The sequence below is a fragment of the Bufo gargarizans genome, chromosome 1 (genome assembly GCF_014858855.1).
Source record: "Bufo gargarizans isolate SCDJY-AF-19 chromosome 1, ASM1485885v1, whole genome shotgun sequence".
Classification (NCBI taxonomy): Eukaryota; Metazoa; Chordata; class Amphibia; order Anura; family Bufonidae; genus Bufo; species Bufo gargarizans.
Window position 1 is genome coordinate 96,925,502 of NC_058080.1, and position 27,376 is coordinate 96,952,877.

Consider the following 27,376-nt stretch of genomic DNA (forward strand, 5'->3'; position numbering starts at 1 on the left):
AGTATGGTTTTGATTTATGGGAGGATTATTAACATGCACATAATTCCATGATATAAGCCCCTGGGTTTACATACAGTTACACAGTATCTATACCTCTCTCTGCAGACTGTCAACAGGTTACTCACTGTCCTCATACTCCTCCAAGGTTAGGCTTCTTTCACACTGGCGTTTTTGGGTCCGCCTGTGAGATCCGTTTCAGGGCTCTCACAAGTGGCCCAGAACGGATCAGATTTGCCCCAATGCATTCTGAATAGATAAGGATCTGTTCAGATTGCATCAGTTTGGCTCCGTTGCGCCTCCATTCCGCTCTGGAGGCGGACACCAAAACGCTGCTTGCAACGAACGCAGGTGTGAAAGTAGCCTTAGCTGATATTACAGCTGACTGAAGGGAGGGGGGTTGAGCCAACTCTATCTCAGCCTTTACAGCAGTTAAAGATGTTTGCCATGTCTTGTTTTATGAACTTTGGTACGGTTTTCCTAAGAATCTAAGCTTTAAAACAAGACCATAATCACAATACAGCCAGAGATAGAGCAGGACAGGTTGAGAGTGAGATCTGCAGATGGCTGCTTTAAAACAAGACCTTTGCTCATATCTCTAGCTGCTATGCAGTCTGAAATACAGCCATTACTAGCAAGGAGATATCTCATACCTCCTTAACTACTGAAGGGAAAATTACCAACAATTAATATCCTAAATAGGAGGTGAAAATAGCAATGCAGTGAGCGATAAACTTTAAAGGGGTCATCCCATTACAAACACTTATCCCCTATCTATAAGATAGGCCATAAGTGTCTGATTGATGGTGGCCCAACTGTAGGGCCCCTGCTTATCATGAAAACAGTGGCCTTGTGTTTCTACATTTGAACGGAGTGGCAGTCAGGCATGTGCGCTGCCACTCTATTCAAGTGTACGGGACTACTAGAGATGGCGAAGTGCTTGTAGACATTTATGGAGATTTAGTAAAACTAGTGCAAAGGATTTGGGTGCATCCAGGCTGCTGCTTTCGTTTTCCAGAGGGTCTCCAAAAATAAGAACCAGAATTTGATAGGTTGCTATGGGTGCCTTCTCTTTTCCTTTGCACTGATTTTGCTAAAACTCCCCCATGGGATGATCTAAGAATACTCACTGTTGCCTGTAACAACCACTCCAACCACTTCTTTCATTTCCAACCATCACCCTAAAATCTTTGCAATCTCATTGGTTGCCAAGGGCCAATCTGACTTTTTTTTTGTCTGAACCATTGTTATGCATGAGGACCATAGTGAGTAATGGTCGTCCTCCCACTGCTTGTTTAATGGAAAGCAAATATTTATATATTAAACAGTTTGTTTCTTGGTTGAAAAATGAAAGTTGTGCATTTGGTCAGGGAGGCAACGTTATATTACTACACGAAAATGGAAAATCAATCACTCTTAAAGATGGGGAAAGAAATCAGCTTGTTATTACCTTGGTGAACATGGGTTTCCCATGCTGAGTGACCATGGTACATTGATCACAGTCCACGGTGATGGATGAGTTGTGGTATGATTCTTTGGAGTGCTTGAGAATGTAATAGAGATCAGTGACACCCCCTTCAAACACTGTGCTAAAGTATCGAGGAATAAGAGTCCTTCCAATTGCTAAGGAAGTAAAAGACAGAGAAAAAAAAAGTAATGAGATTTCAAAACCAAGATCCACTCAGCCACCTGTAAGCAAAATAGTAGAATATTGTATATCTCCAGCATGAAAATGCCATAGATGACATAGAATATTAGCTGCACAGTCTCATTATGTTGTAAAATATTCTTGCACATTCAAATGTTTGGGTCGTAGAAGGCTACAGTTCAGTGCAAACCTACAACGTGTGCTCTAAAATAATAAAAGCACCTCTATTTATTGTGTAAAGGTGCACTTATTATTGGGAAAGCTGGGTTACAACCTATCTACCCAACGATTGTCTCCCTACAAGGGATGTCACCCAACTTTTTGGGTAAGCAGGGTGACAAAGCCTTGGAGCCCTGATATCATTTCATAATCCGGCATTCACCCAAATGCTGCAGCAGTATTGAAAACCAAAGCCACCAAGTGAGCTCAGTGGTGCAGCCCACCTTGCTAAACTGCCCCTATGACGTATACAGGTCCTTCTAAAAAAATTAGCATATTGTGATAAAGTTCATTATTTTCTGTAATGTACTGATAAGCATTAGACTTTCATATATTTTAGATTCATTACACACAACTGAAGTAGTTCAAGCCTTTTATTGTTTTAATATTGATGATTTTGGCATACAGCTCATGAAAACCCAAAATTCCTATCTAAAAAAATTAGCATATCATGAAAAGGTTCTCTAAACGAGCTATTAACTTAATCATCTGAATCAACTAATTAACTCTAAACACCTGCAAAAGATTCCTGAGGCTTTTAAAAACTCCCAGCCTGGTTCATTACTCAAAACCGCAATCATGGGTAAGACTGCCGACCTGACTGCTGTCCAGAAGGCCATCATTGACACCCTCAAGCAAGAGGGTAAGACACAGAAAGAAGTTTCTGAACTAATAGGCTGTTCCCAGAGTGCTGTATCAAGGCACCTCAGTGGGAAGTCTGTGGGAAGGAAAAAGTGTGGCAGAAAACGCTGCACAACGAGAAGAGGTGACCGGACCCTGAGGAAGATTGTGGAGAAGGACCGATTCCAGACCTTGGGGGACCTGCGGAAGCAGTGGACTGAGTCTGGAGTAGAAACATCCAGAGTCACCGTGTACAGGCGTGTGCAGGAAATGGGCTACAGGTGCCGCATTCCCCAGGTCAAGCCACTTTTGAACCAGAAACAGCGGCAGAAGCGCCTGACCTGGGCTACAGAGAAGCAGCACTGGACTGTTGCATGTCATTCGGAAATCAAGGTGCCAGAGTCTGGAGGAAGACTGGGGAGAGGGAAATGCCAAAATGCCTGAAGTCCAGTGTCAAGTACCCACAGTCAGTGATGGTCTGGGGTGCCATGTCAGCTGCTGGTGTTGGTCCACTGTGTTTTATCAAGGGCAGGGTCAATGCAGCTAGCTATCAGGAGATTTTGGAGCACTTCATGCTTCCATCTGCTGAAAAGCTTTATGGAGATGAAGATTTCATTTTTCAGCACGACCTGGCACCTGCTGACAGTGCCAAAACCACTGGTAAATGGTTTACTGACCATGGTATTACTGTGCTCAATTGGCCTGCCAACTCTCCTGACCTGAACCCCATAGAGAATCTGTGGGATATTGGGAAGAGAAAGTTGAGAGACGCAAGACCCAACACTCTGGATGAGCTTAAGGCCGCTATCGAAGCATCCTGGGCCTCCATAACACCTCAGCAGTGCCACAGGCTGATTGCCTCCATGCCACGCCGCATTGAAGCAGTCATTTCTGCAAAAGGATTCCCGACCAAGTATTGAGTGCATAACTGAACATAATTATTTGAAGGTTGACTTTTTTTGTATTAAAAACACTTTTCTTTTATTGGTCGGATGAAATATGCAAATTTTTTTAGATAGGAATTTTGGGTTTTCATGCCCAAATCATCAATATTACAACAATAAAAGGCTTGAACTACTTCAGTTGTGTGTAATGAATCTAAAATATATGAAAGTCTAATGTTTATCAGTACATTACAGAAAATAATGAACTTTATCACAATATGCAAATTTTTTGAGAAGGACCTGTATTCTGTCTCATAAAATCCCATACAAACCTGACCCTAGGAGAATGTTATCATCGGCCTATGGAATGAATGGTGCATCTTTCACTAGTTTAGGCTGAGTTCATGCAACAGGCGCCTCCCCCTTGGACCTCTATATATAAAACACGTCCCAGGTGTAGGAATGCCGAGTGATATAGTACGGCCTAAAATGTCCCTTTATGTGTGTCACGGTGCTCCTACCTAGATACCGCTGGACCCCAGGCCTTGGCTCCAAAGCAATAAATAGGGAGAATAGTTGCGGGATAAAAGACTAACTGGAGTCCAGACCTTTAGATGAACTTCAATGGCAGCTTCACTTTATATAAATGTTCTCCAAAACGGTTTACAGGCTTTATTTTGGTCCCAGCAGGCTTTAGCATTAAAACTGGCAGGCAAACTCGACCCTGCTACATCTGTTTCTCTCTGGCTCTGCTGTACTGACAGACTCAAATAGAATCTTTGCTTTATTCTTGATGCTGCACTTTCTCTCTGTAGTCTGACTCTTAAGTTATGCCAGGGAACTTTCCTCCTGGCTCCTGAGGCTTCAAGTTTTGGCCTCCATGGCCAGCAGAGCTTAAGGTGCTCTAGCTGGCGTGGGCATGTCCAGCAGAGCCGTGCCCCTGCATACCTGTCCCCTAGCAGGGGATAAGCTAGACTGACCTCTAACTAGACTTCTGCCCCACCCTTCCTGCAGGAAGTAGGACTCGCCCACTTCTCTCCAGAGGGGGGTTAGAATGGAATGGTAAGTTCCATTCTATCTACATACAGCTCTGCCGTGTTTGCTGCCACCTGCTGGTGAACCAGGCACATTCTATGTGAACATAACAGTTGCATAACAAAATAGGAAATCACAGTGTGGAGGACCTGGAATAAATGCATAAGATGAAATTATATTTGACCAAAATAAATACAGTAGCAAGGTGCAAAAGTGGTAACACCAATCTGGGGTGTTACATTCCCCCTTACTTTAAACCAATCAGTCCTCAGCTTGTGCTTAGAATGTGCTCTAAGGGTATCTAAGGAAGGTTAATGTGCTGCATGAGACTATTTTTCATTACATACATACATAGACTGACATGACAACGGCTACCACTAGGTTCCTGCCCGTATGAGTAGGGTGTCTATTCACAGTTTTCCCTCTCCGTAATAACCAGTGAACCAAAAAGACTGCACAATGCGCTCAAATACTCCACGACGTTGCCACAGTCATATATGGAGTGTGGGGGTTTCATGTACTGTAATCTCTCCACGATGCTACGAGACGCCCGCAAATAGAAGGGTGGATTCATACTGTAATCCCTTCCTAGCACCGAGGTCTACAAAAAGCTTTTCGCACGGTCACCTTGATGGCTAAACAGGTAGCTAAACATACATATCCATAAGACTGCGCACTAAGCCTTAGGACACACCAAAGTAGGAGGAGGAGCCTGTTCTCTCCCAGAACTCCCACAAGGGTTAATCCCTCTAAACACACATTTTAGCAGTGGAGTTACCCTTGACGGTGTTAGATCTGCTTGTGACTTACCACTTGGTCCCCCTTGTGTAGCAAAAATACAATACAATGCCTAGGCTTTCTAAGCTAACACAAGGTAACATAAGAACCATTAGTATTAACGTACTCAGAGGCAGTCCATATGAGCATTAGAGTAAGGTGCTAACTATATAGCTAACAATATAAAGTCCAGAGTCCATTTGAAGTGCATAGGATCACATTGCGGTACCCGTAAGAGAGTACATACAATGGGCTAAATTCTTGAACGTTACTGAAACTTTAAAAGGGTTAGTGTAAAAGCACAGTGAAAATATATGGTGCAATAGCATAGTGCGGTTAAATTCACATTAAATTATTTTTCCTTAGTGCTGGCTAGTGTTGATCGAGCAGCAAAGTGTTCGGGTGTTTGGGTGCTCGGGTCAAACACCTTGGGATGCTTGGGTGCTCTACCTAGCACCCAAGCACAATGGAAGTCAGTGGGAGAACCCGAGCATTAAACCAGGCACCCCCTAATCTGAAGAGGGGATGGTGTCTGGTTCTTAGGAAAAGGTCAGAAGTTGATGGAAATACCACCAAAATGGTTCGGGAATAGCATGGGGAGGATGTCTGGATGCATCTTGGACTCCCAGGTCGCTGCTGGTAACGATGTTGTCCGCGTAGTACGCCACTTTTACAGACTGACAATAATACTCATAAAACCGAAGATAAAATCGATTTTAGAGGAAAATTTGTTAGGAAACATTCTTTCCTTTATATTTACTTGTATATAAAGTGCAAGTGCTGCCACAAAATTATAAGGAAGAGGCACTCCGATACAACCTGTATATCACATAATGAAGGGCCTCATTCACATTGTGGTACAATTGTTCAGGTAGTGGGACTCCTACACTCATAAAGCCTATGCACTAAGTGAAAGGGCTTCCAAAAATTACAAGGAACCGGCACTCCAATACACCCTTTTTTACACATAAAGGCATCATACACATTGAAAAATTATGATTTCTGGCCTGCTGGTGACCCTCAAAAACATTAGGAACAAGGGCCTGCTGGAAACCCTCTAAAACATTAAGGATGAGGGCCTGCTGCTGAGCTGACCATCTAAAAAATTAGGGGTAAGGGTCTGCTGTAGAGCTAACTCTCTAAAACATTAGGGGCTAGTGCCTGCTGCTGAGCTGACCATTGAAAAAATTATGGGCGAGTGCCTGCTGCTTAGCTAACCATTGAAAAAATGGGGGCCTGCTGGTGAGCTGATCCTCTAAAAGATTGTAGGTAAGGGCCTGCTGGTGAGCTGACCCTGTAAAACATTATGGTTGAGGGCCTGCTGGTGAGCTGACCCTCTAAAACATTACATGCGAGGGACTACAGATGAGCTGACCCTCTAAAAGATTGTAGGTGAGGGCCCTCCTTGCTCTTCATTCGCAACGCCGCCGGCATCCCGTGCATACAGCGGAGCGAGGACGCGGTCGGCATCCTCTTCTCCATGACAACGTCCCCTAGACAACGAGCAGCAGGGGATCTGAGCGCCGATGTTAATGAATCGGCACTCAACTGTGTTATGAGTAATCAAAGTCATGTGACGCTGGCCACGTCACGTGACTCACCTGTAGGGGTTATTTAAACAGGCAGCCTGCTGGCCACAGGTTGCCTGTGATTGGTCTTGCTACCCTCACCAGCATTTTGTATTGCGCCTTTCTGTGTGTGTTTGGACCTCTGCTCTATTTTTGACCTCGACCTTGTGACCTCCCTGGAATTGACGTGATCTCTTGGCTTCTGATTCCGGATTGTGTTTTGACCTCGTTATTGTATTGCTTTCTGTGTACTTAGGTGACCTCCTGGCTTTGACCTTGGCTTTCCTGACTCTGTTACGGTACTTCTTTATTTTTTTAGGCCCCTACACGTGTCTAAGCGAGGGACTGATGCCAAGTTGTACGCCGTGCGAGTATGCAGGGACAGAGGTAGGGTGGAGTTTAGGGCTGCACTCATCCCTACCCTCTGTCGTGACAGTGACTCTAGGCCATGCATCAGGGTGAGGGTGCTGGCAGGGTGTCATGAAACTGTCCCAGGCTTTGGAGGGTGTTGCCCTGCCTCTGTTGGAACTGCTGTGTGTTTTCCTCGTCTCCCCTCCTCGGTTGCCCAAGGAACTATGTACTCTGCCGCCAACGTTGTCAGCTGGAAATATTTGGAGCAATTTTTCCACAAGAACCTTCTGGTATTGCACCATTTTGTTCGTCCTCTCCACCACAGGAATGAGAGATGAGAAGTTCTATTTGTAGCGGGGGTCGAGAAGAGTGAAGAACAAGTAAACTTCCATCTGTAGCGGAGGCAACCGTCTCGTGCTGCTCCTCCTCCTCATCATCCTCCAATTTGCACTGAGAAGACGAACTGAGGGTGGTCTGGCTATTACCCAGTGTAATGTCTTCCCCCATTTCTACCTCTTCCATATGCAAAACGTCGGCCTTAATTGTGAGCAGCGAGCGTTTGAGTAGACACAGATAGTGTTATCGCAGCTCACCGTCTGTGATTCCTCAAAGTTTCTTAAACCTCACAGAGGTTAGACATCCATGCCCACTCCTCGCTTGTGAAGAGCGGAAGCTGACTAGAAAGGCGACAACCATGTTGCTGCTGGTATTCCACTACTGCCCTCTGCTGCTCACAAAGTCTGACCAACATGTCAAACGTCGAGTTCAAGCGCATGCTCACGTGGCACAACAGTCGATGAGCTGGAAATGGTAAGGGCTGCTGCAGCATTGACAGACCAGCAGAAGCTGTCGATGACTTGCGGTACACATGCGTCGCACCTTCACCAGTAGTTCAGGTAAATTGGGGTAGGTTTGAAGAAACCGCTGAACCACTAAGTTTAAGACGTGGGCTAGGCATGGGATGTGTGTGAGCTTGCCGAGATCCAAAGACCCCGCCGAGTTACGGCCATCATTAGACACAACCATGCCTGGTTCTAGGTTGAGTGGCGAGAGCCACAGCTCAGTCTGGTCCCTTAACCCCTGCCACAGCTCTGCGGTGGTGTGCTGTTTGTCACCTAAGCAGATCAGTTTAAGCATGGCCTGGTGAGGCTTCCCCACTGCAGTGCTACACTGCTTCCAGATACCGACTGGCTGACTGGTGCTGCAAGAGGATAGTTCTGAGGTGGAAGTGGAGGCAGAGGAGGAGAAGTGGGGGTTGGAGCCAAAAACGTAGGTGGTGGCGGAAACCCTGATGGAATTAGGGCCCGCAATCCTTGGCGGTAGCACATCCCATCCCAGGGTATGACTCGCTCTTGGCCTCCATAACGTTCACCCAGTGTTCCGTCAGGGAAATGTAGCGTCCCTGGCCAAAAGCACTTGTCCATGTGTCAGTGGTTAAGTGAACCTTCCCAGTAACTGCGTTGGTCAGGGCACGGGTGATGTTACGGGACACATGCTGGTGTAAGGCGGGCATAGCACACCGTGAAAAATTTGTGGCGGCTGGGGAATGCGTAATGAGGGACAGCCACCGACATCAGGCTGCAGAAGGCCTCAGTGTCCACAAGCCTAAATGGCAACATTTCTAGGGCCAGTAATTTGGAAATTTGTGCATTTAGTGCTATGGCCTGTGGGTGGGTGGCTGGGTATTTGCGCTTGCGTTCAAATGCCTGGGGTAAGGACATTTGTACGCTGTGCTGGGACACGGAAGTGGATGTGGTCGCTGATGGTGCTTGCAAAGGTCCAGGTGCAGGGCGGGAGGCATGTGCCTTCGACAGGAAATTGGTCAGCACGTAACACAGGTGAAGAGGAGGAAGTGGTGTGACCCGCAGACACAGATTGTGGGTCCAGGCGTTCGGCCCACCTATTACGGTGCTTTGATGCCATGTGGCGGATCATGCTGGTGGTGGTGAGGTTGCTAGTGTTCACGCCCCTGCTAAGTTTTGCATGGCACAGTTTGCAAATTACAATTAGGTCGGCCGCGCTCTCCTCAAAAAAGCGCCAGACTGCGGAACACCGCAGGTTGCGCTAAAAATATATATTGCTGCTGGCACACACAACAATAGTCCTTAAAAGGACTTTTGGGTCTCTGACAAGTTTTTCAATTAAAAAAAAAAATATTTCACTCCCTACACTATCTTTCCCTTCTTCAGCACAGCTCTCCCTGACTAACACTAAGCCGAATACGTGTCATCGGGTGATATATAGCACCCGATGGCGCGTTCTGGCCAGCCAATCACTGTAATGCCAGTAACCAACATGGCTACGGCATTACAGTGAAGGGCAGTACTTACCTGCATGTTTATTGTCTGCTTAGCAGCCAACAAACGTGCGGGGGGGGTGACTCGAGTGTTCAGCCGAGCATGCTCTATCAACACTAGTGCTGGCGGATCAAGTGCACCAAACGGGAACCATGTAGTGCAAAAGTCCTTTGTAATCCATATGAGGTAATAATATTTGCAATCCACATGGGGTAGTAATATTGGTAATCCACATGGGTATAAGATAGCAGCAATAATAAGGAGAACCCTTTTTATTTTTCAAAGGGGGCTCCTACTTAACCTGAGGAGGGAGGAAGAAAAAAAAAGGAATTGGCGTAGACGTGCTTAACTTGAAGTGTTCCTGCAGATGGGGGGAGTCTTGACAAACATGTCCATCTGGATGAGGAACAAACAGGGGACAACAAAACATAAAACGGGCCAACACGTCCTCCCCCGTCAAGAGTAGTCCAAGCTGTGGCTCCCATTAGTCCATGATTTTTTATCTTTTCAGGATACCTAGGAAGAAGCTCCTTAGTGGAGGTACCTAAAGTCCTCCTCACTGCTGCTGCTACTAAAAGACATGAGAGGGTGCTCCTGCCTCTTGTAAGCTAAACTTGCTGCTGTGATGGAGCTCCACTGACCTCTGGTGGAGGACTTGTTAGTGACCGGGTGGTCACACTGGCCATAGCAGCAGCAACCTTCAATTTCACAGCACCGCAACCTCCTGCCGGGACAGATGGACTGAGAATCTCTGGCTGTAGGGGCTGTGGTAAACAATCCTCCAGGGGTGTTGATGAAGCTCGAGAAGCTCTCGCTGCAGCAGACGCCATCTTCCACGGGAGTTGGTAATTTACCACCGTCAGACTGTAGGAAAACATAGTAGTGGACACACATCCCAGCTGAACAGTTGGTGGCGGGGGCAGACCTGGGATCAGGAGCTCCGGCTGAGGCTGTGGCTTTTCTTGAAAGCGGAGGACCCTCTCTGCGGTCTCCGGACGACAGCACACTCGGCCTGCGGCAACTGGATCTTCCTGCCAGCACTCAGGTACCGGGAATGGGTCAAGGGGCTTAGGTAGGAGGGTCACCCCGGTGGCGAACGGTCCCTTGAGGGATTCCATGGGGGTGTATTCCACATGATCCCCCGCATATAGGCTGTGACAGGCCTGGGGCAGGTAGGGGCATTTGACAGAACGGCAACCGACAAACAACTCCTCACCGTTCTCGTCATCCATTATGAAACCGCTCCCTCTCTCCACGGCAAAGCAGATGACAGTGCCCTGGCAGCGCTCCAGTTCTGGATCTCTCAGCATGGATGGTCTAAGACGCGGTCCACCCATTCCTCAATGGCTTTCTTATACTACCACATGGTCCTGGAGCTGGCTGTAATCTCTGGCGGGACCACCGGGTTCAGGCCGATGAATGAGCCACTCTTCCTGGGCGGACTCCTCGGACCTCTCCCCCTCCCCCCTGTATTTGCGATAATCGGATGTCTTGCATGGCAGCCTGCATTTCGGGATCATCGCCCCATATCATCTCATTCCAGTTGGGCCGCAGAGGACACGCCATCTTGCTCTCTTCTTGGCCAATGCAAACTGGTAAGGAAGGAGGAGTTTTAGGGGTGGAGTTCTTACTTCCTTCATTTGCACTGGGCAGTTCCCTGTGGGCAGTGCTGTCTTTTCCTGCGCTTGGACTGGGTGTCTTACTGTTTTCCCGCTCTTGAGGTGCAAGAAGAACATATACCATCACTGGAAAAGATGGCATATTAACCCCTCGGATGCCGTAGCCCACTTTCCTGCGCCTGTCGCTCCGCAATAAACGCAATGAAGTAATTTTTAGTGGGATGTCTGTCAAATCTGTAGGCCTGGTAGTATAAAGGCACGCAAGTAAATCCTGTTCATGATGCCAAAATTGCAATGGGTGCCTCCCCCTAGGGCCCTCTATATATATATTTAAAGCTGGTCCCAGGTGTAAGAATGCAGAGTGGTATAGTGCAGCCTAAAATGTCCCTTTATGTGTGTCATGGCGCTCCTATCTGGATACCACTGGACCCCAGGCCTTGGCTCCGAAGCAATAAATAGGGGGAATAATTGAGGGATAAAAGAATAACTGGAGTCCAGACCTTGAGATGAACTTCAATGGCAGCTTTACTTTGCATAAGAAATTCTCCAAAACAGTTTCCAGACTTTGTCTTGGTTCCAGCAGGCTTTAGTATTAAAACTGGCAGGCAAACTCGACTCTGCTACATCTGTTTCTCTCTGGCTCTGCTGTACTGACAAGCTTAAATAGAATACTTGCTTTATTCTTGATGATGCAATTTATTTCTGTAGTCTGACTCTAAGTTATGCCAGGGAACTTTCCTCCTGGCTCCTGGCTTCAAGCTTTGGCCTCCAGGGCCAGCAGAGCTTAAGGTGCTCTGGCTGGCATGGGCACATCCAGCAGAGACATGCCCCTACACACCTGTCCCCTATCAGGGGATAAGCTAGACTGACTCTAACTGGACTTCTGCCCCACCCTTCCTGCAGGAAGTAGGACTCGCCCACTTCTCTCCAAAGGGGGGATTAGAAAGGAATGGTAAGTTCCATTCTATCTACATACAGCTCTGCCATGTTTCCTGCCACCTGCTGGTGAATCACTGAATAAAGTGGCCGAAATGCTCAGAACCCCAGATACTGTAGCGTGTTTATAACTGGGGGAGAAAAACCTCCACATGTGATCTGCTGCAAACGGCAATCCCCAGCAAATAATGCATACAATGGAGGATGCCGGCAGCGGACCACATGTGCCACAAAAAAATCCTACACAATATGGAATAATGTGTGGGTTAGACTATGAGAATAAATAAATCACTGCAAAGGTGCACTACAATATATGCAAATGAAAGCACAAGGCTACAAGGCTAGTGTGACACAGGCTACCAGGTGCACCAGAATGTTACCAAAGATAAAAAATGGCACATTCCATACATATAGAGACAATATGGAGATTTTTTTTATCTTTGGTAACATTCTGGTGCACTTGGTACCCTGTGTCACACTAGCCTATTATAGGTGGGGCTCACAGCCTCCTCCCTCCTTCTATTGTATTTGTGATCTCACTTTGGAGATTTGTGGAAGCTTGGCTGTGAGTTGGACCTTAGCACCTATCAGACAGTGTTCACACACTATAGGTAGGTTTAGCGGTAGGTTGCGCGCCAAATGAGATACCTTGACGGCGTGCGCGGGCTCCGATATGTACTTGAACGGAATATATTGGCTAAAGTCTCGTTTTAACACCTAGGGTGAGGATTTAGCCTTGTATTTGCATATATTGTAGTGCACCTGTGTAGTGATTTATTTATTCTCACCTGCTGGTGAACCAGGCACATTAAATGTGAACATAACAGTTGCATAACAAAATAGGAATGCACAGAAAGACAGTAGCAAGGTGCAGAAGTGGTAACACAACTCTGGGGTGTTACATTCATAACATGTTTAACTTTCTGTTCTTCTGATCCGTCAGAAGAAGAGAACAAACTAATAAACAAAACACAGGATCCTGCAAAAAACTGATTCTGTTGCATAGGATCCTGTTTTTTGTTTTTTTCTCTTCTTTTGACGGATCAGAAGAACGGAAATCTAAACAGTGATGTGAACTCAGCCTTATCATATACCGGACTTGGCATATTGATGTTTTGTCTCATATTATATCAAGTCTTTTTTGAAGGGATTACAAGTCTTTTTTGAATGGGGTTATCCCATGCTTAACCCCTACAAGACCCTGCAAATTTCCATTTTTACGTTTTCATTTTACACTCCCTGCCTTCCCAGAGCTGTAACTTTTGTATTTTTCCATTCACATTTTATTATTTGCAGGACTAATTGCACTTTCTAATGGCGCCATTTAATATTGCGTATGATGTAGTGGGAAGCTGGAAAAAAAAATCCTAAATGGGTAGAATAAAAAAAAAGTTTTATTGGCTTTGTTCTTTATGTGGTAAAACTGACCTGTGACAGGTCAGTACAGCGATACCGCATTTTTAAACTCTTTCTTTTGTTTTAAAGAATCCATGATAGATATGGCAGACTGTTTTTTTTTTATTTTATCTGTTTGATGAATCCAACATAAAAACACAACCACAACATGGAAAAAACATTCACCTGTAGGTAACACTGGTTACTTGTCATACTGGAGGCACATCCTATATTGCGACATTTTATACGTCCCAGACATTTCCTGTGATGGGTCCAGTTGTAGTTTAAGCATGAAAGCCTAGTAGACCAGGAAATCTTAGCATGGATAATCCATGACTGCCACCAAGCTCAACATTTAGCTGAACTTTTTTTTTATTGTATCCAAATAGGACAATTGTGACAGCCTTAGGGCTCAGGCACACGACCGTATGTATTTTGTGGTCCACAAAATACGGATCCGCAAAAAAAATGGATGACATCTGTGTGATGTCCATGTTGCATCCGTTTATTTTTTTGTGCAAAACGGACAAGAATAAGGCATGTTCTATTTTTCTTTTTGCAGAATGGACTTGGGGACTAACAGACACAGAATGCATTTCCGTTTTTTTTCAAGCCCCATTGAAATGAATGGTTCTGCATACAGAGCTGTTTAAAAAAAAAAGGAACGGAAAAATACGTTTGTGTACATGAGCCCTAAATGACATATTTATACAAAAACTTGTATTTTTGTAATATTTTATATTAAAATAATAATAATAATTATTATCATTATTTTATAGAATAAATGATTTCTCATCTAGAGTCTAAGAAGCCAATTTTCAAGATAAAATTATTTGCATAGAAATTTTTCTTTTCAGTTCAGGATTGTCTAAAATCTCGTGTTCACTTTAGCTACTGTATATCTTATCTGTACACTAATGGAAATTTAAAGCGGTTGTCTGTGCCTTGAAATGTTTATTTTATTTTTTATTGCTGTATCTGTGTGTATTGCTACTTATAGCTTTTATCAGCAGTACAAGTAACGTATTAACAGATTCCACACTTGGATTTCCGAACAGACTATCAACCAAACAGATCAAAATCCACGTTTTTTTATGTCGATGTTCTGATTCCTTTTTAATGCTTGCATTCTCTGTGACAAGCAGGAAACAATGACATCATAGACAGATAAGTAACCGAGGAGGAGAACAGGTTTCTGTTGTGTTTCATGAAAAACTAACATTTTGCTCTTGGTTCTACATGAACGTTCTACAGGCAGGAAAAATGCAGGATTATTAAATGGGAGTTGTACCCATGGCAGAAACAAGAAAATTACCAAATTCCCCCTACTTCCCCCTTTACCCTGATTATACTATGGTTGCCAATTTTCAACTTGTACTACATTACACATTTTTCGGTGCAAGCTTAGTAATTGTATTCATGTAATATCCCTGGCGGTCTAGAGGTTTTTTAGCATTAAATAATGAAGGGTTTAATATTTATATCCTTTATCCAGGGTGGTCTGGTCATGGTGGTTATGAATTAATATTCAATATTTCTGGAGGTCTAGGGTGGGTTTTCATGGTTAAAATGTAATACTATATACCGGTAATAAGATAATTATATATATTTTATTACAGTATATGGTTTAGGCTGGTGGCCGAGGGAAGAAAGTATACTTCAGTATAATTAAATTTTATTGACTCTAAATAGGTTTAAAATTAGTTTTTTTTTTTCTAATACAGTTTGAAATTTTCAAATCCTCTGCTTTGCTTCACACAACCATCCTGATAAATGATAACGCTAGAGGTAGCTCGCAGCATGGGGATTTAGACAGCGTCTGCTAAACTCAATAATAAATCAGCTCAAGCAACGTGTGGGGATGGCAGTGAGTATTGGCAAGTAGAATGTGGACTAGCAGGCTTGGAGAAACAGTGACTGGTGACTGGGCTGCAGCTCCACCGTATTTGTAATGAATTAAAGGAGATCTGCAGGACAGATGGCTGACCTTTGTAGGGAAATACCCCACACAGGCTCTCTACATAAGGCCCTATGAAGGTACGACCACAAGATCAGGTTTCCTGATGCAGGTCTGCAACCCCAACTCAGGAGTGGATCATGACTTTCAACTAAAGATCAAGAAACCTGACATTGTGGCCGTAGCCTAAAGTTTCCATTTTCCACTGGAGGCATACTTTAGTTTTGCACCACAAGTTAACATTTGCATGACATGTTTAGGCCTCATGCACACGACCGTTTTTTTTAAGGTCCGCAAAAACGGGGTCCGTAGGTCCGTGATCCGTGACTGTTTTTTCGTCCGTGGGTCTTCCTTGATTTTTGGAGGATCCACGGACATGAAAAATGAAAAAAAAAAATCTAAGTCAAGTTTGCCATTGAAATGATAGGAAAAAACGGACACGGATCACGGACACGGATGACAATCTTGTGTGCATCTGTGATTTTTCACGGACCCATTGACTTGAATGGGTCCGTGAACCGTTGGCCGTGAAAAAAATAGGACAGGTCATATTTTTTTCACGGCCAGGAAACACGGATCACGGATGTGGCTGCCAAGTGGTGCATTTTCCGATTTTTCCACGGACCCATTGAAAGTCAATGGGTCCGCGAAAAAAATTTAAAACGGCACAACGGCCACGGATGCACACAACGGTCGTGTGCATGAGGCCTTACTTTGATTATTCTGAATTCAGCTCCCATTTACTTTAAATTAGAAAAGCAGGAAGATAGTGAAGAAGCGCTGAAAAACTGTAAAGAAAAAAAATAGAATATGTAAAAGACAGATAATGGCAGCTAAGCTGGAGATAGAGAAGCTCATTGCCAAAGAGAGTAAAACTAACCCTAAAATGTTTTTCAATATATAAATGGTAAAAATGTTAAACTTAATGTGTTAGCCCTTTAAAGAGTGATAAGGGAGGAGGTATAGAGTGCGATGAGGAGAAAGCAAATGTATTAAATCATTTATTCTTTACTATATTCACAGAGGAAAATTAAATAGGTGAAATGCAGAGTGGCGAGTAAACTCCCCATTAAATGTATCCTGTCTGACCCAGGAAGAAGTGCAGTGGAGTCTTAAAAAGATTAGACACATCACTGGTTCCAGATGGCATACACCCCCGTATCCTTAGGACATTAAGTAATGTAATAGACTGACTGTTATTTCTAATATTTAGGGACTCTATTGACAGGAAGTGTTCCACAAGATTGAAATGATAGGAATATATAGAAATTTTAGTTGATAGTAAACTTAACTGTAGAAACCAGTGTCGGGCAGCTGCTGCCAAGGCCAATAAGATAATGGGTTGCATCAAAAGGGGCATAGATGCCCGTGATGAGAACATAGTCCTGCCACTTTACAAATCACTAGTCAGACCACACATGAAGTACTGTGTACAGTTCTGGGCTCCTGTGAACAAGGCAGACATAGCGGAGCTGGAGAGGGTCCAGAGTAGGGCAACTAAAGTAATAACTGGAATTGGTGGACTATAGGTCCCAGAAAGATTATCAAAATTAGGGTTATTCACTTTGGAAAAAAGATCACTGAGGGGAGATCTAATAACTCTGTATAAATATATCAGGGGTCAGTACAGAGATCTATCCCATCATCTATTTATCCCTAAGACTGTGACTGTGACGAGGGGACATCCTCTGCGTCTGGAGGAAAGAAGAGGATTCTTTACGGTAAGAGCAGTGAGACTAGGGAACTCTCTGCCTGAGGAGGAGGTGATGGTTAACTCACTAAAAGAGTTCGAGAGGCGCTTGGATGTATTTCTGGAGCGTAATAATATTACATGTTATAGTTACTAGAGAGGGGTTGTTGATCCAGGGAGTTAAAGTATTCTGATTGGAGTCGGGAAGGAATTTTTTTTCCCCTAAAATGAGGGAAATTTGCTTCTACCTCAAGTGTTTTTTTGCCTTCCTCTGGATCAACTTTGCAGGATAACAGGCCGGACTGGATGGATATATTTTTTTCAGCCTTACCAACTATGTGACTTTGTATTTAGGGTTATTTTTAATTGCACCTACCAGTTCTTTGCTCCTACCTCCTGCAGCCAGCTTTTACTATCCAAGATAGAATCAGTGCCAACTAATCAAACATGGCTGGAGGACGGTCTTTGTCCATTGAAATCAATTCTCATTGTTGGTTCTCCAAAAGTGAAAGTAACAATTTATACTGCTTTTGTGCCTTGCTAATAGAGGGGGGTCATGAGTCACAAACCTCCATTTGTCTTCTCAGCATGTCCTAATAGGGCATTTTACATGAAGTTTTCTGAACCTCATAACGTCTTTCAAACGTTCTTACGTTATCTTATGGAAGTTCTGGCGTACTGCTTACTGAGAACATTGAAATAGCTTTTTTTTTTCAGTTTCTTAATGTACTGCCACTACTTAGCAGTAAAACGGAGAGCACAGGTAGTAAAATCTGGGATATACAGTTTTTAAATGAAAAACAGGGCTGAGTGGAAACCTTAGTGTACCATGGTTTAATTTGCATGTTAATATATCAATAAAGTTTTATGCCAGAGAGCAGATCTTGCAATAACGGAAGAATTTGATGAGTTCTAGTGAATAGAAGCGTGCTCAGTTAATCCCCGCGATTGAAAGTGCCAAAGCAAGTCAGGATTTCAGGAGAAAAATAACTGTTTGAATTTACAGACAATTTAAATGGATCTAGAAGTCATGTTCATTAATTTAGTGGATTAAACAACATACAACGCCAATGGTTCTGCTGCTTTCTGGTGACTTTACCAAGTTTTATGCACCCTACTGCAACTTTTAATGAAAGGAGTTCTTCGATACTTTGGCTACAAGCCACACTACGACATATCTATAAATACCAATAGCATGTTGTTAAAAGCTGCCTACAATATTGATAATAGGCGCCTACTGGTCAGTCTTCAGTCCAGGTGACAAACAGTTAAAACATCTGTACCTACATTATGCAAACCTGTACGCCTAAAAGGGTTCTTCTGAGACATAAGTTATTTGGATCTTTTGCTCGTAGGAATTGAAGGGTCATTTGGCCTCAGCGGTCTGAAGGGGTGTTCTAGTTGTTACACGTTGTTACAAGGGGTATTCCGATTGTTACAAGTTGGATAGGGGATAGCTATTATACCAGTGAGGGTCCTACCACTGGGACCTCCACTGAGCACAAGAATGGGAACCCCGTGCCCCTTGGAGCACACAAAATGAATGAAATGGCAGGGCAGGCTGTACCAGAGAGCTGTACTTTGCTGTCTCTGGAACTCCCGTAGAGATGAATGGAGCAGTGCACATGATTGACCTGCAGCTCCATTCATTTCAGGGGGCTCCGAGGGGTACAGTGTCCCCATACTCGTGGTTCCCAGCAGTAGAACCCCCACTGATCTAATAGTTATTCCATTCTTGCAGACAGGACATAATTTGTAACAACTGGAATACCCCATCAATCTTTTTATTATTTTAACTGTCTAACTGCAGTTTGCCACCAAAAATTTAAACTAGGACAACCACTTTAAAAAAAACTGACAAATTTACTGCAATTATGAAATTGCAGTTAGAAGAACTACGGCATAGTATTAACTACTATTCACAGAGTTACTGCAATGCCTTGAGTTAAATGTTGAGATTTGCTATGTACGTGCACGTAGTGGAATAGTATGGACAACAAATGGTTAACAACTTGGCAAATTGTGTTAGGTTGCCAAGAGATGGACTAGGTCCACCTACTGTCTAGTCTTAAGCAGCCTGGAAGGAAGACATGTCTGTTTAACCTCTTTCACGACCAGGCCCAAGTTCAGAGAACCTTAATCTTTGACCCTACAACTGCCCAGAACGCAGCCATACTATCAAAGTACTCCTGAGAGAAGGAGACCAGATATCTTAGAAGCTCTACAACACACTAGACCATGCATTGGACTCAGACAGCAAGGTATTGTGCTTGTTTATGGCAGAAAGGCTTGGCTGCTGTGGAAAGAAATATTGCTAAACCTTCCCCCATACCTTCAAATGGATTGGGGACCCGTGTCTCAGTTCTGCACCCCTCAGTCCAGGAATTGCATAAGGACTTAACTGTTACCTTATTGCATGCCTGTGGTTCTGCTGAGAGACTGCAAAGTGTCTTTAAAGAGAGGGAGTACTATAATCACCATCATTGTTGCTGTCCATACGCTGCTATTAAGAGAATATTACACTGTGACAGACAGTTGGAACTTTTGCTGCTGTTTGTCCTACAATCCTTATCATCAACTCAGTAAAGAGAGAGTTTTTTTATTGTAAACAGCGGGCCTGATTATTCTCTCCATCATGAAGAGGTCCTGCTTTGCACCCAGCAAATCATCCAACATTAAGGCCCCTTTCACACGGGCGAGTATTCCGCGTGGATGCGATGCGTGAGTTGAACGCATTGCACCCGCACTGAATACTGACCCATTCATTTCTATGGGGCTGTTCACATAGTGGTTATTTTCATGCATCACTTGTGCGTTGCGTGAAAATCGCAGCATGCTCCTCTTTGTGCATTTTTCACACAACGCAGGCCCTATAGAAGTGAATGGGGCTGCGTGAAAATTGCAAGCATCCGCAAGCAAGTGCGGATGCGGTGCGATTTTCACGCACGGTTGCTAGGAGACGATCGGGATGGAGACCCGATCATTATTATTTTCCCTTATAACATGGTTATAAGGGAAAATAATAGCATTCTGATTATAGAATGCATAGTAAAATAGCGCTGGAGGGGTTAAAAATAAATAAATAAGTAATAATTTAACTCACCTTAGTCCACTTGATCGCGCTGCCTGGCATCTCGTCTGTCTCCTTAGGCTGAACAGGACCTGTGGTGAGCATTCATTGCAGGAACAGGACCTGTGGTGACGTCACTCCGGTCATCACATGTTCCATCACATGATCTTTTACCATGGTGATGGATCATGTGATGACCAGAGTGACATCACCACAGGTCCTGTTCCTGCAATGAATGCTCACCACAGGTCCTGTTCAGCAAAGGAGACAGAAGAGATGCCGGGCTACGCCATCAAGTGGACTAAGGTGAGTTAAATTATTTTTTTATTTATTTTTTCACCTCTCCAGTGCTATTTTACTCTGCATTCTGTATTCAGAATGCTATTATTTTCCCTTATAACCATGTTATTTTCCCTTATAACCATGTTATAAGGGGAAATAATACAATCTACAGAACACCGATCCCATTACAATGTTTTGCACTCGCACGGAAAAATCGCGGGTGTTCCCGCAACGCACCCGCACATTTTCTCGCAACGCCCGTCTGAAAGAGGCCTAAGGGCACTCCAATCAACACGAGACAGGAGCCCCAATACCAGGGTGTGCCCTCCAGTCACCGCATAGCTTTAGGTAGTGCAAGAGTAGAGATGTGACATGTGACAATATCTGATGACAATATCAGTACAGTACAGCTCTTTGGAATACGTAAGCGCTATATAAAGGAATAAAGCAAATACTATTAGTAGTATTATCCTTATCGGGCTTATTCATGTGTGTTTTTTTGCAAAATTTTTTGATGTGATAAGAATGACCAATTTACTATGTATTGGGTCTGTCTTATAAGTGTCCATCAATCCAGCTATGGACAGAAAAAGAATGTAAGGTGAAATAACACCAAGAAAAGGGAAGAGAAAAGAGATGTGAAATTGCATGCTCTCTTCATTTGCATATATATTTGCATTAACCCACCAGGCTATTAATTTCTTTTTTATGTGTTCTAATGTTTTACAGCACCAGTGAACTGGAGAACGGGATCTACAACACCAGAATTGTATTTATTTTGGCGCAATAAAATCCACCATTGATTTAGACACCTGCGTGATGCTCAACCCGCGGCCGTTCATGCTGAAATAATCCCGGTGTCCAGCAGAAGCCTCGGCACAGGCCATTATTGTATTTAAAAATCACAATATTTGATGCATTTAATGTAGACACATTTTCTGTGCCTGACATTCACTGTGACTGGTCAAAAATGAGCATTGACCAGCAGTGATTACCATGACAGTCCCAGCAAATGATTACTTCATGTACAGATGGAGCAGAGATGAACTTTTCAATTTTTATATTTTTTTGTGCGCCAAGGTAACTCAAGAATTATTGAAATCTAAAAATAAAAAATCTGATGTAAGGGGAAAATTGTATGAGAATGTCATCTCTTCTGCATTGCCAACCTGACTGTGCTACATATGCATATCAGAATTTTTTTAAACTAAATTTTTTATTTTCCCAAAAATTGGGTTATAAGAGCCGCACATGGGGGAACAGCCATAGCGGAGCATGTCTTTGACCTGGAGGGAAGTGGCATAGTGGGGAAGGTCTCAGCATTGGCAGGTGTAGAGGAATGGAGGCAAGGAGTAGGAACATGGGAGGGTGTGTAGACAGTAAAAGAGGTCGTATGATGCGAGGCACATAGCAGATGGCACAAGTGAGGCAGCAGAAGCAAAAGGTGCTCACACTGCCCCAAGCATCTGGAGTGACAAGGTCCTGGCCACTTGAGGTGGCACTCATGGAGACAGATTAATGTCATTGTCATAGCACCAGGGTAAAGAGGAAGAGAAGAAAAAAGGGCAGAAGAGATGGGGGTCTTTGAAAGTAAATAATGGTTATGCATTATCATATTAAAAAGGAGGCGCACGGTAGAGGTGTATTTCAAACTTGACATCATAGTGTGATCATCACTATAATATACTGTGCACTCTTGTGGAGAGGAGTTGGTGGCAGCTCCCAGATGGTCGGGGCCCATGGGTAATTGTCCCTTTTTCACCAATGAATTTTATTGGATTTTAAATATAAAAGTAATAAATAACAAGACTATAGTGGAGAAAAGGAAATAAAGAAAGTTATGTAGATGGCAAAGAGAGGGTGGGAGTAAAGAGAGCTGCACACATGGAAGGGATGGCAACATATCACACTCGCATGATTTTTCAGAATTCGCTATAGAAGCGAAGTCACGGACAGAAAATGCTAGATTCAAGAGTTCCAACAATAATTAAAATTCTTGTGAGAACAATCGTTCATATACACAACGGGGGAGAGTTATCCAAACTGGTGTAAAGGAAAACTGGCCTAGTTGCCCATAACAACCAATCAGATTTCACCTTTCGTTTCCCAAGGGAGCTCTGAAAAATGAAAAGTGAAATCTGATTGGTTGCTATTAGAAATGAGCGAATCAAATCCCACAAAGTGCTATTCGATCCGATTTTCCTCATGCTTCGTGTTAGCGAATCGATTTAACGTGAAATAGTGAAAAATACTAAAATATTCTTACTTACCTAATCTATTTGCTCGCGACGGGCCACCTGCTGCTATCTTGATTAAAGATCTCGGCCGAAATCCCTTGCGTGGTGACGTATGATGTCACCACGCCGGCGGTGTGATGACGTCATATCGCGCCGCGCGAGATTTCGCACCAGATCTTCAAGCATTATGGTAACGGCCGGCCCGTCACGAGCAAATGGAGGTGGTAAGTTAAATTTGTTTGTTTTTTTATGTTACTGTTACACTGTTTTTACACTCAGATGTCACGATCATGTATGAACACAGCATCTGAGGGGTACAATGACGGGGGGCGGCGCTATCACAGCTCCCTGTCATTGCACCCGCTACTTGCAAAAAAAGTAATTCGTCACAAAGTTCGGTGAAGCAGCCGAATCAAACTTTCGGAAAATTCGCTCATCTCTAGTTGCTATGGGCAACTAAGCCGGGTTTGTCTTACCACCAGTTTTGATAAATCTGCCCAATGATTTGAAACCTTCTCAGATAAAGTTTTTATAGAAGGGGCTGTGGAGGCTTTTCTACCAATCAGGAGGTTTCCAGAGAGTATTATATGACATATTAATGTTATGAGCTCAGGAGGAATGTTTCCATACCCAGTGATTAAGGACCAGTGCTCGGTTATGCATTCTTAATTTTTTTATATAGTTTTAAAACTGCTAAGGAGATAATTGAGTGAGCACACACATGTCAAATACAAATGGTAATATCAGGTATTTTTGATATTTGGTTAAAAATGTAAAATCCCGACACATGACCACAATACATTCCTATAAATTAATATTAGTAGTTTTAGTTCTTTAAAGAATATCATATTTTTTGCTCCAAATCTTGAAGTAAAGAATACAAGCAGCTTCGGATGGAATTTCCTTGGGCCCCACTAGAGGAAATGATTCTGGAGGCCCAACCTCTGTTAGACAGGCTTTATAAGGGGCCATGTTTTATAAAGGGCCCATTATTGTTAGAGCCACCAAAGGATCCTCTGGCCAGTCTGACCCTGAATACAAAATTTATGATCGACTAAACAAGGCTGTGGAGGGTTCCAAAAAAAGCTCATGTCATCTGGGAGAAAGACCTATTGATGACATTTTCTCCTGAACGCTATAAATTGGTCACTCAAGGCTACCAATTGCTCCTATTTTCCACATTTAGTTAGCTAAACAATAGGACAAAGTTGCCAACTATCCTGAATTTCACAAATTATCCCTAATCTTTAGAGAAAGTCCTGGCAAATTCAGGCTGTCCGAGGCCAAAAGTTGGCTGGTCTAATGTTAAACCCCATTCCGGGTGGGTTTTAGTTGTTCGAATTTGCCAAATTAAACGTTGGTAAGTATGATAGCACAGTTTTTTTTTTACATTTTCTGACCATTTTCTCAAAAAGAATATTCCTATATGGAAGATGAACTGAGTTTATTTGTATGTCCTGAAATGGATCCCAGATCTTCTACAAAATATTTGAGTGCAAGGGGAGACATGGACAACTGAGGATGCTTGTGCATGAACAGCTGGAAGGCTATCTTCCACCACTGTAGCTGGATCTCCAAAAGAAGGTCTGGAGGGTCTGCTTTTTGCATTGGCGCTGTCCTCTCAAAGCTGATAAAGAGGAGCCCCTTTTATGAAATCCATAAAGCAGTTAGTGTTAATCGCGAATATTCTAATCGCAAATCATGTATCATGAATATAGACAGTTTGTGAATTCGCGAAGATCTAGAATATAGTGCTATATCTTTGTAATCGCGAATATTCATCAGTAACCTCCCTTCTTGCTTGTGGGCCAATGAGAAGGCTGCAATGTGTTTGTCCGAGCTTAGCAACATCCCTAGCAACCAATAGGAAAGTTGCCTACCCCTTACTATATAAGAACCTCCCCAGCAGCCTTTTTCTGCTGTTTTTTGCAGTTCTGAGAGAAAGAGAGCAGTATCATTGCTGTGCTCTGTGCTTTGCTGAGTCATCTGGATCCTTATTCAATTACATTAGATAGTTATCTCATATATCTAATGCAGATAGTTAGGGGGAGATAGTCAGTGTAGGTTAGATAGTGATATAGTGTAGCGGGTAGGTTCCAGTGCAGGGTGTTAGGTAGTGTGATAGGAATTACTGTATTGTGCATTTTCTCCAGTCTCAGGAAACTTCTAGCAGCTTAAAAAATGTAGCAAAAGTGAGCCACGACTGTATTGTGTGCGCAATTTGCGCATTATACATTGCCGATTTTCATAATCAAGAAAATAATGACTGGAGATCACAAATATTAGGCCAACAATATAGCGAAAACGAATATTGCCTATGCTGCTCATCACTAAAAGCAGTTAACTTATCAACATTTGAACATGGTCACATTTTTCTGTCACTAGTCATGGTGTAGGTTAATGAGGGAGTTAAGGAGAGCATCCCTAGTGGTCCAGCTCAATGAAGAGATTGATGGTTATACCCCTGGTGGTCTAGGGTAGTGAATGAATTGAACTGCATCATCAGCTATAGGCCAATCATAGAGCAACTCCCAATCATACAGACTCTCTGTTGGAGTGGTGGCAGTGTAATCTATCACACAATATGACTAGAAGGGGGACCCTGGCACTGGTGCCGCTGAGTAGGCTACACAAAGCTCTACGTCCACGCCTGATTGAGCACACCACGTAAAGTGTTTTCTGCTCTTATTTCTAGACAATTTTTTATTCTAAACTGCAATGCCAAAAAGTCAAGCGCAACCTATAATTTATCTCCCCCTTGAAACTTGGTAAGTCTGCTGTGTTTAACCATGCAGCTGTATATTTTTTGCCGCCTTCTAGTGAAAGAAATCTACACTTTTATAATTGGTCTTTCTGGGACTCTTCTACCAGCACAACCTCTAATGTTACATTTTTTTTGCTGTGTCCCTCAGGTCACTTTGTGGAGAAGGCATACGAAGATGTTTTTTTACTTCTAACCTTGTCAGCCGAGCCTAAATACCAGCAATCAACGTCTGTTACCAATGGAACAGGATCATATATTGTTCTCTGCCGAGGAACCCAAAGATCCATGCGATAATTAACACATTCAGCCCAATAAATACACAAAAGAACATTTGTTCTTCTGCCTAATCATCTGTAGGGGCAATACAAGGAAAACTAAAAAGCCCTGAATGTGGAATTTCTGGAAATTTTGTGTAACGTGTTGACTGGGAGTCTGCCAGCAGCTTATTCCTCTTCTGCTGATTTAAAGAAACATGCCCAAGCCTTGTGTGCCCTTTGCATAAAATAGAAGATTTTTTTTTTTTTTTGTGAAATAATATTGAAAGGTTGGTTCAGTGATCAGCAAGAAGGAAAACCAAACATACCACTGTAGTACCTAACACAGCGCCACGCTCTCCGATATGGATGCATCGGGTACTGCAGCTCAGCTCATTCACTTCATGTCAAGGAGCTTATTTGTACTGATGACCAGGGGTTGATGGGGATCCCAAGGGTTGACCGCTGACAAATTACATCCCAGGAAAACCCATTTAGATTTCTGCTCCTCTACTATAAAGATATAAACCAAACATTTTCTGACGTGTATTGCAGCTATATACTCCACATATCTATTGTCTAGAACGTTCATAACTAAGTGCAAGCTATGCCCCCCCGACAAAAAGTTTTTTTGTTCTCCTTTTAATTCTATAATAATTTTATTATTTTCTTTTTAACGTAAAGCACATTAGAACAGGGAAGACCACTGTCTCCCCTGCCTTCCCTTTTTACTATCTATATCTAATTTCCTATCTATAGGCTTGTCAGCTCACATTTGCTAATCAGTTTACACAAAAAGTGTGACTTTTTTCGGCACCTGCCATATTTCAAAAGTGCTGTGAAAAGTGGATGGGTCTTCAAAAAGTAGACATTGTCTCCAAGTTTTAGACATATTTACCTATCAAAGGGATTGTGTCATTAAGACAATTTATGCCCTTTCCATGGGATTTAGGATGAATGTCTGATCAATGTGGGGTCGGGCTGTTGGGCCTTTTTTTCCCTGTTTGAATGGAGTGGCTGTCACGCACGTGTACTGCTGCTCCATTCAGCACTTGTACTGGGCTATCTCTGGCAACCCCACAGAGGTGAATGGATAAGTGTCTGCTGAACCAGGCAAAAGCCATCGGACCCCACTGATCAGACACTTATGGGACAACCTTTTTTAGAAGAAAGTCAGAAAATGGCACAAAATGTGTTGCAAATCTATACCTGCTTGTGTTAAAAGTAGGCTTTGACTCCTAGACTGTCCAACATACCAATCTTTATGAAATTTAAACATTTTTTTATTTTAGTATATGTTCATCATTAACTATCTAGCATTTGGCCATTCAAGCTCGGACTGCTCCACAGAGAAACAAGTGAATCCCCTGATGGGCCCCTGAACAAGGAAGGCGCCTAGTTCTCTATACAAATGGCACATTATACAGTAGACTGACTGTACTACATATACACAGGCAGTGCACAGCACCTTAACAGCCTATGGTCATATAACAAACTGGATAAATTATTGAGCAAAGTACACAGTTTATTATTATAGATGCATTGGGTCGCTGAGAAGACTTCTAGGCACCGAGGTGGTCAAGCTGATATCTTCTTTCCCCAGGGACCTGCCTTCTCAAAGCTACAGCAGGAACCCCAATAATCAATCCTTTTGTAGAGTCTTGCTGCTGTCTGCCACTGTGCCTGCCATACTGCCTGCCATGTAGCTGTACAGTAGGCCCCCAGAATGAATTTTACCAGTCTGACACTGTGGCCTTTTCAGTTCTCTGTCAAAT

General features: G+C 43.3%; 1 protein-coding gene across 4 annotated transcripts in view; it reads right to left on the reverse strand.

Moving 5' to 3' along the window:
• LDB2 (LIM domain binding 2) overlaps window positions 1-27,376 on the reverse strand; it is a 362,209-nt gene that overhangs the window by 125,840 nt on the left and 208,993 nt on the right. For all 4 annotated transcript variants that reach the window (XM_044296920.1, XM_044296912.1, XM_044296938.1 and 1 more), the window contains exon 3: window positions 1,448-1,620. In XM_044296920.1, the coding sequence (XP_044152855.1) occupies window positions 1,448-1,620 (173 nt within the window). The remainder of the gene's footprint in view (window positions 1-1,447; window positions 1,621-27,376) is intronic.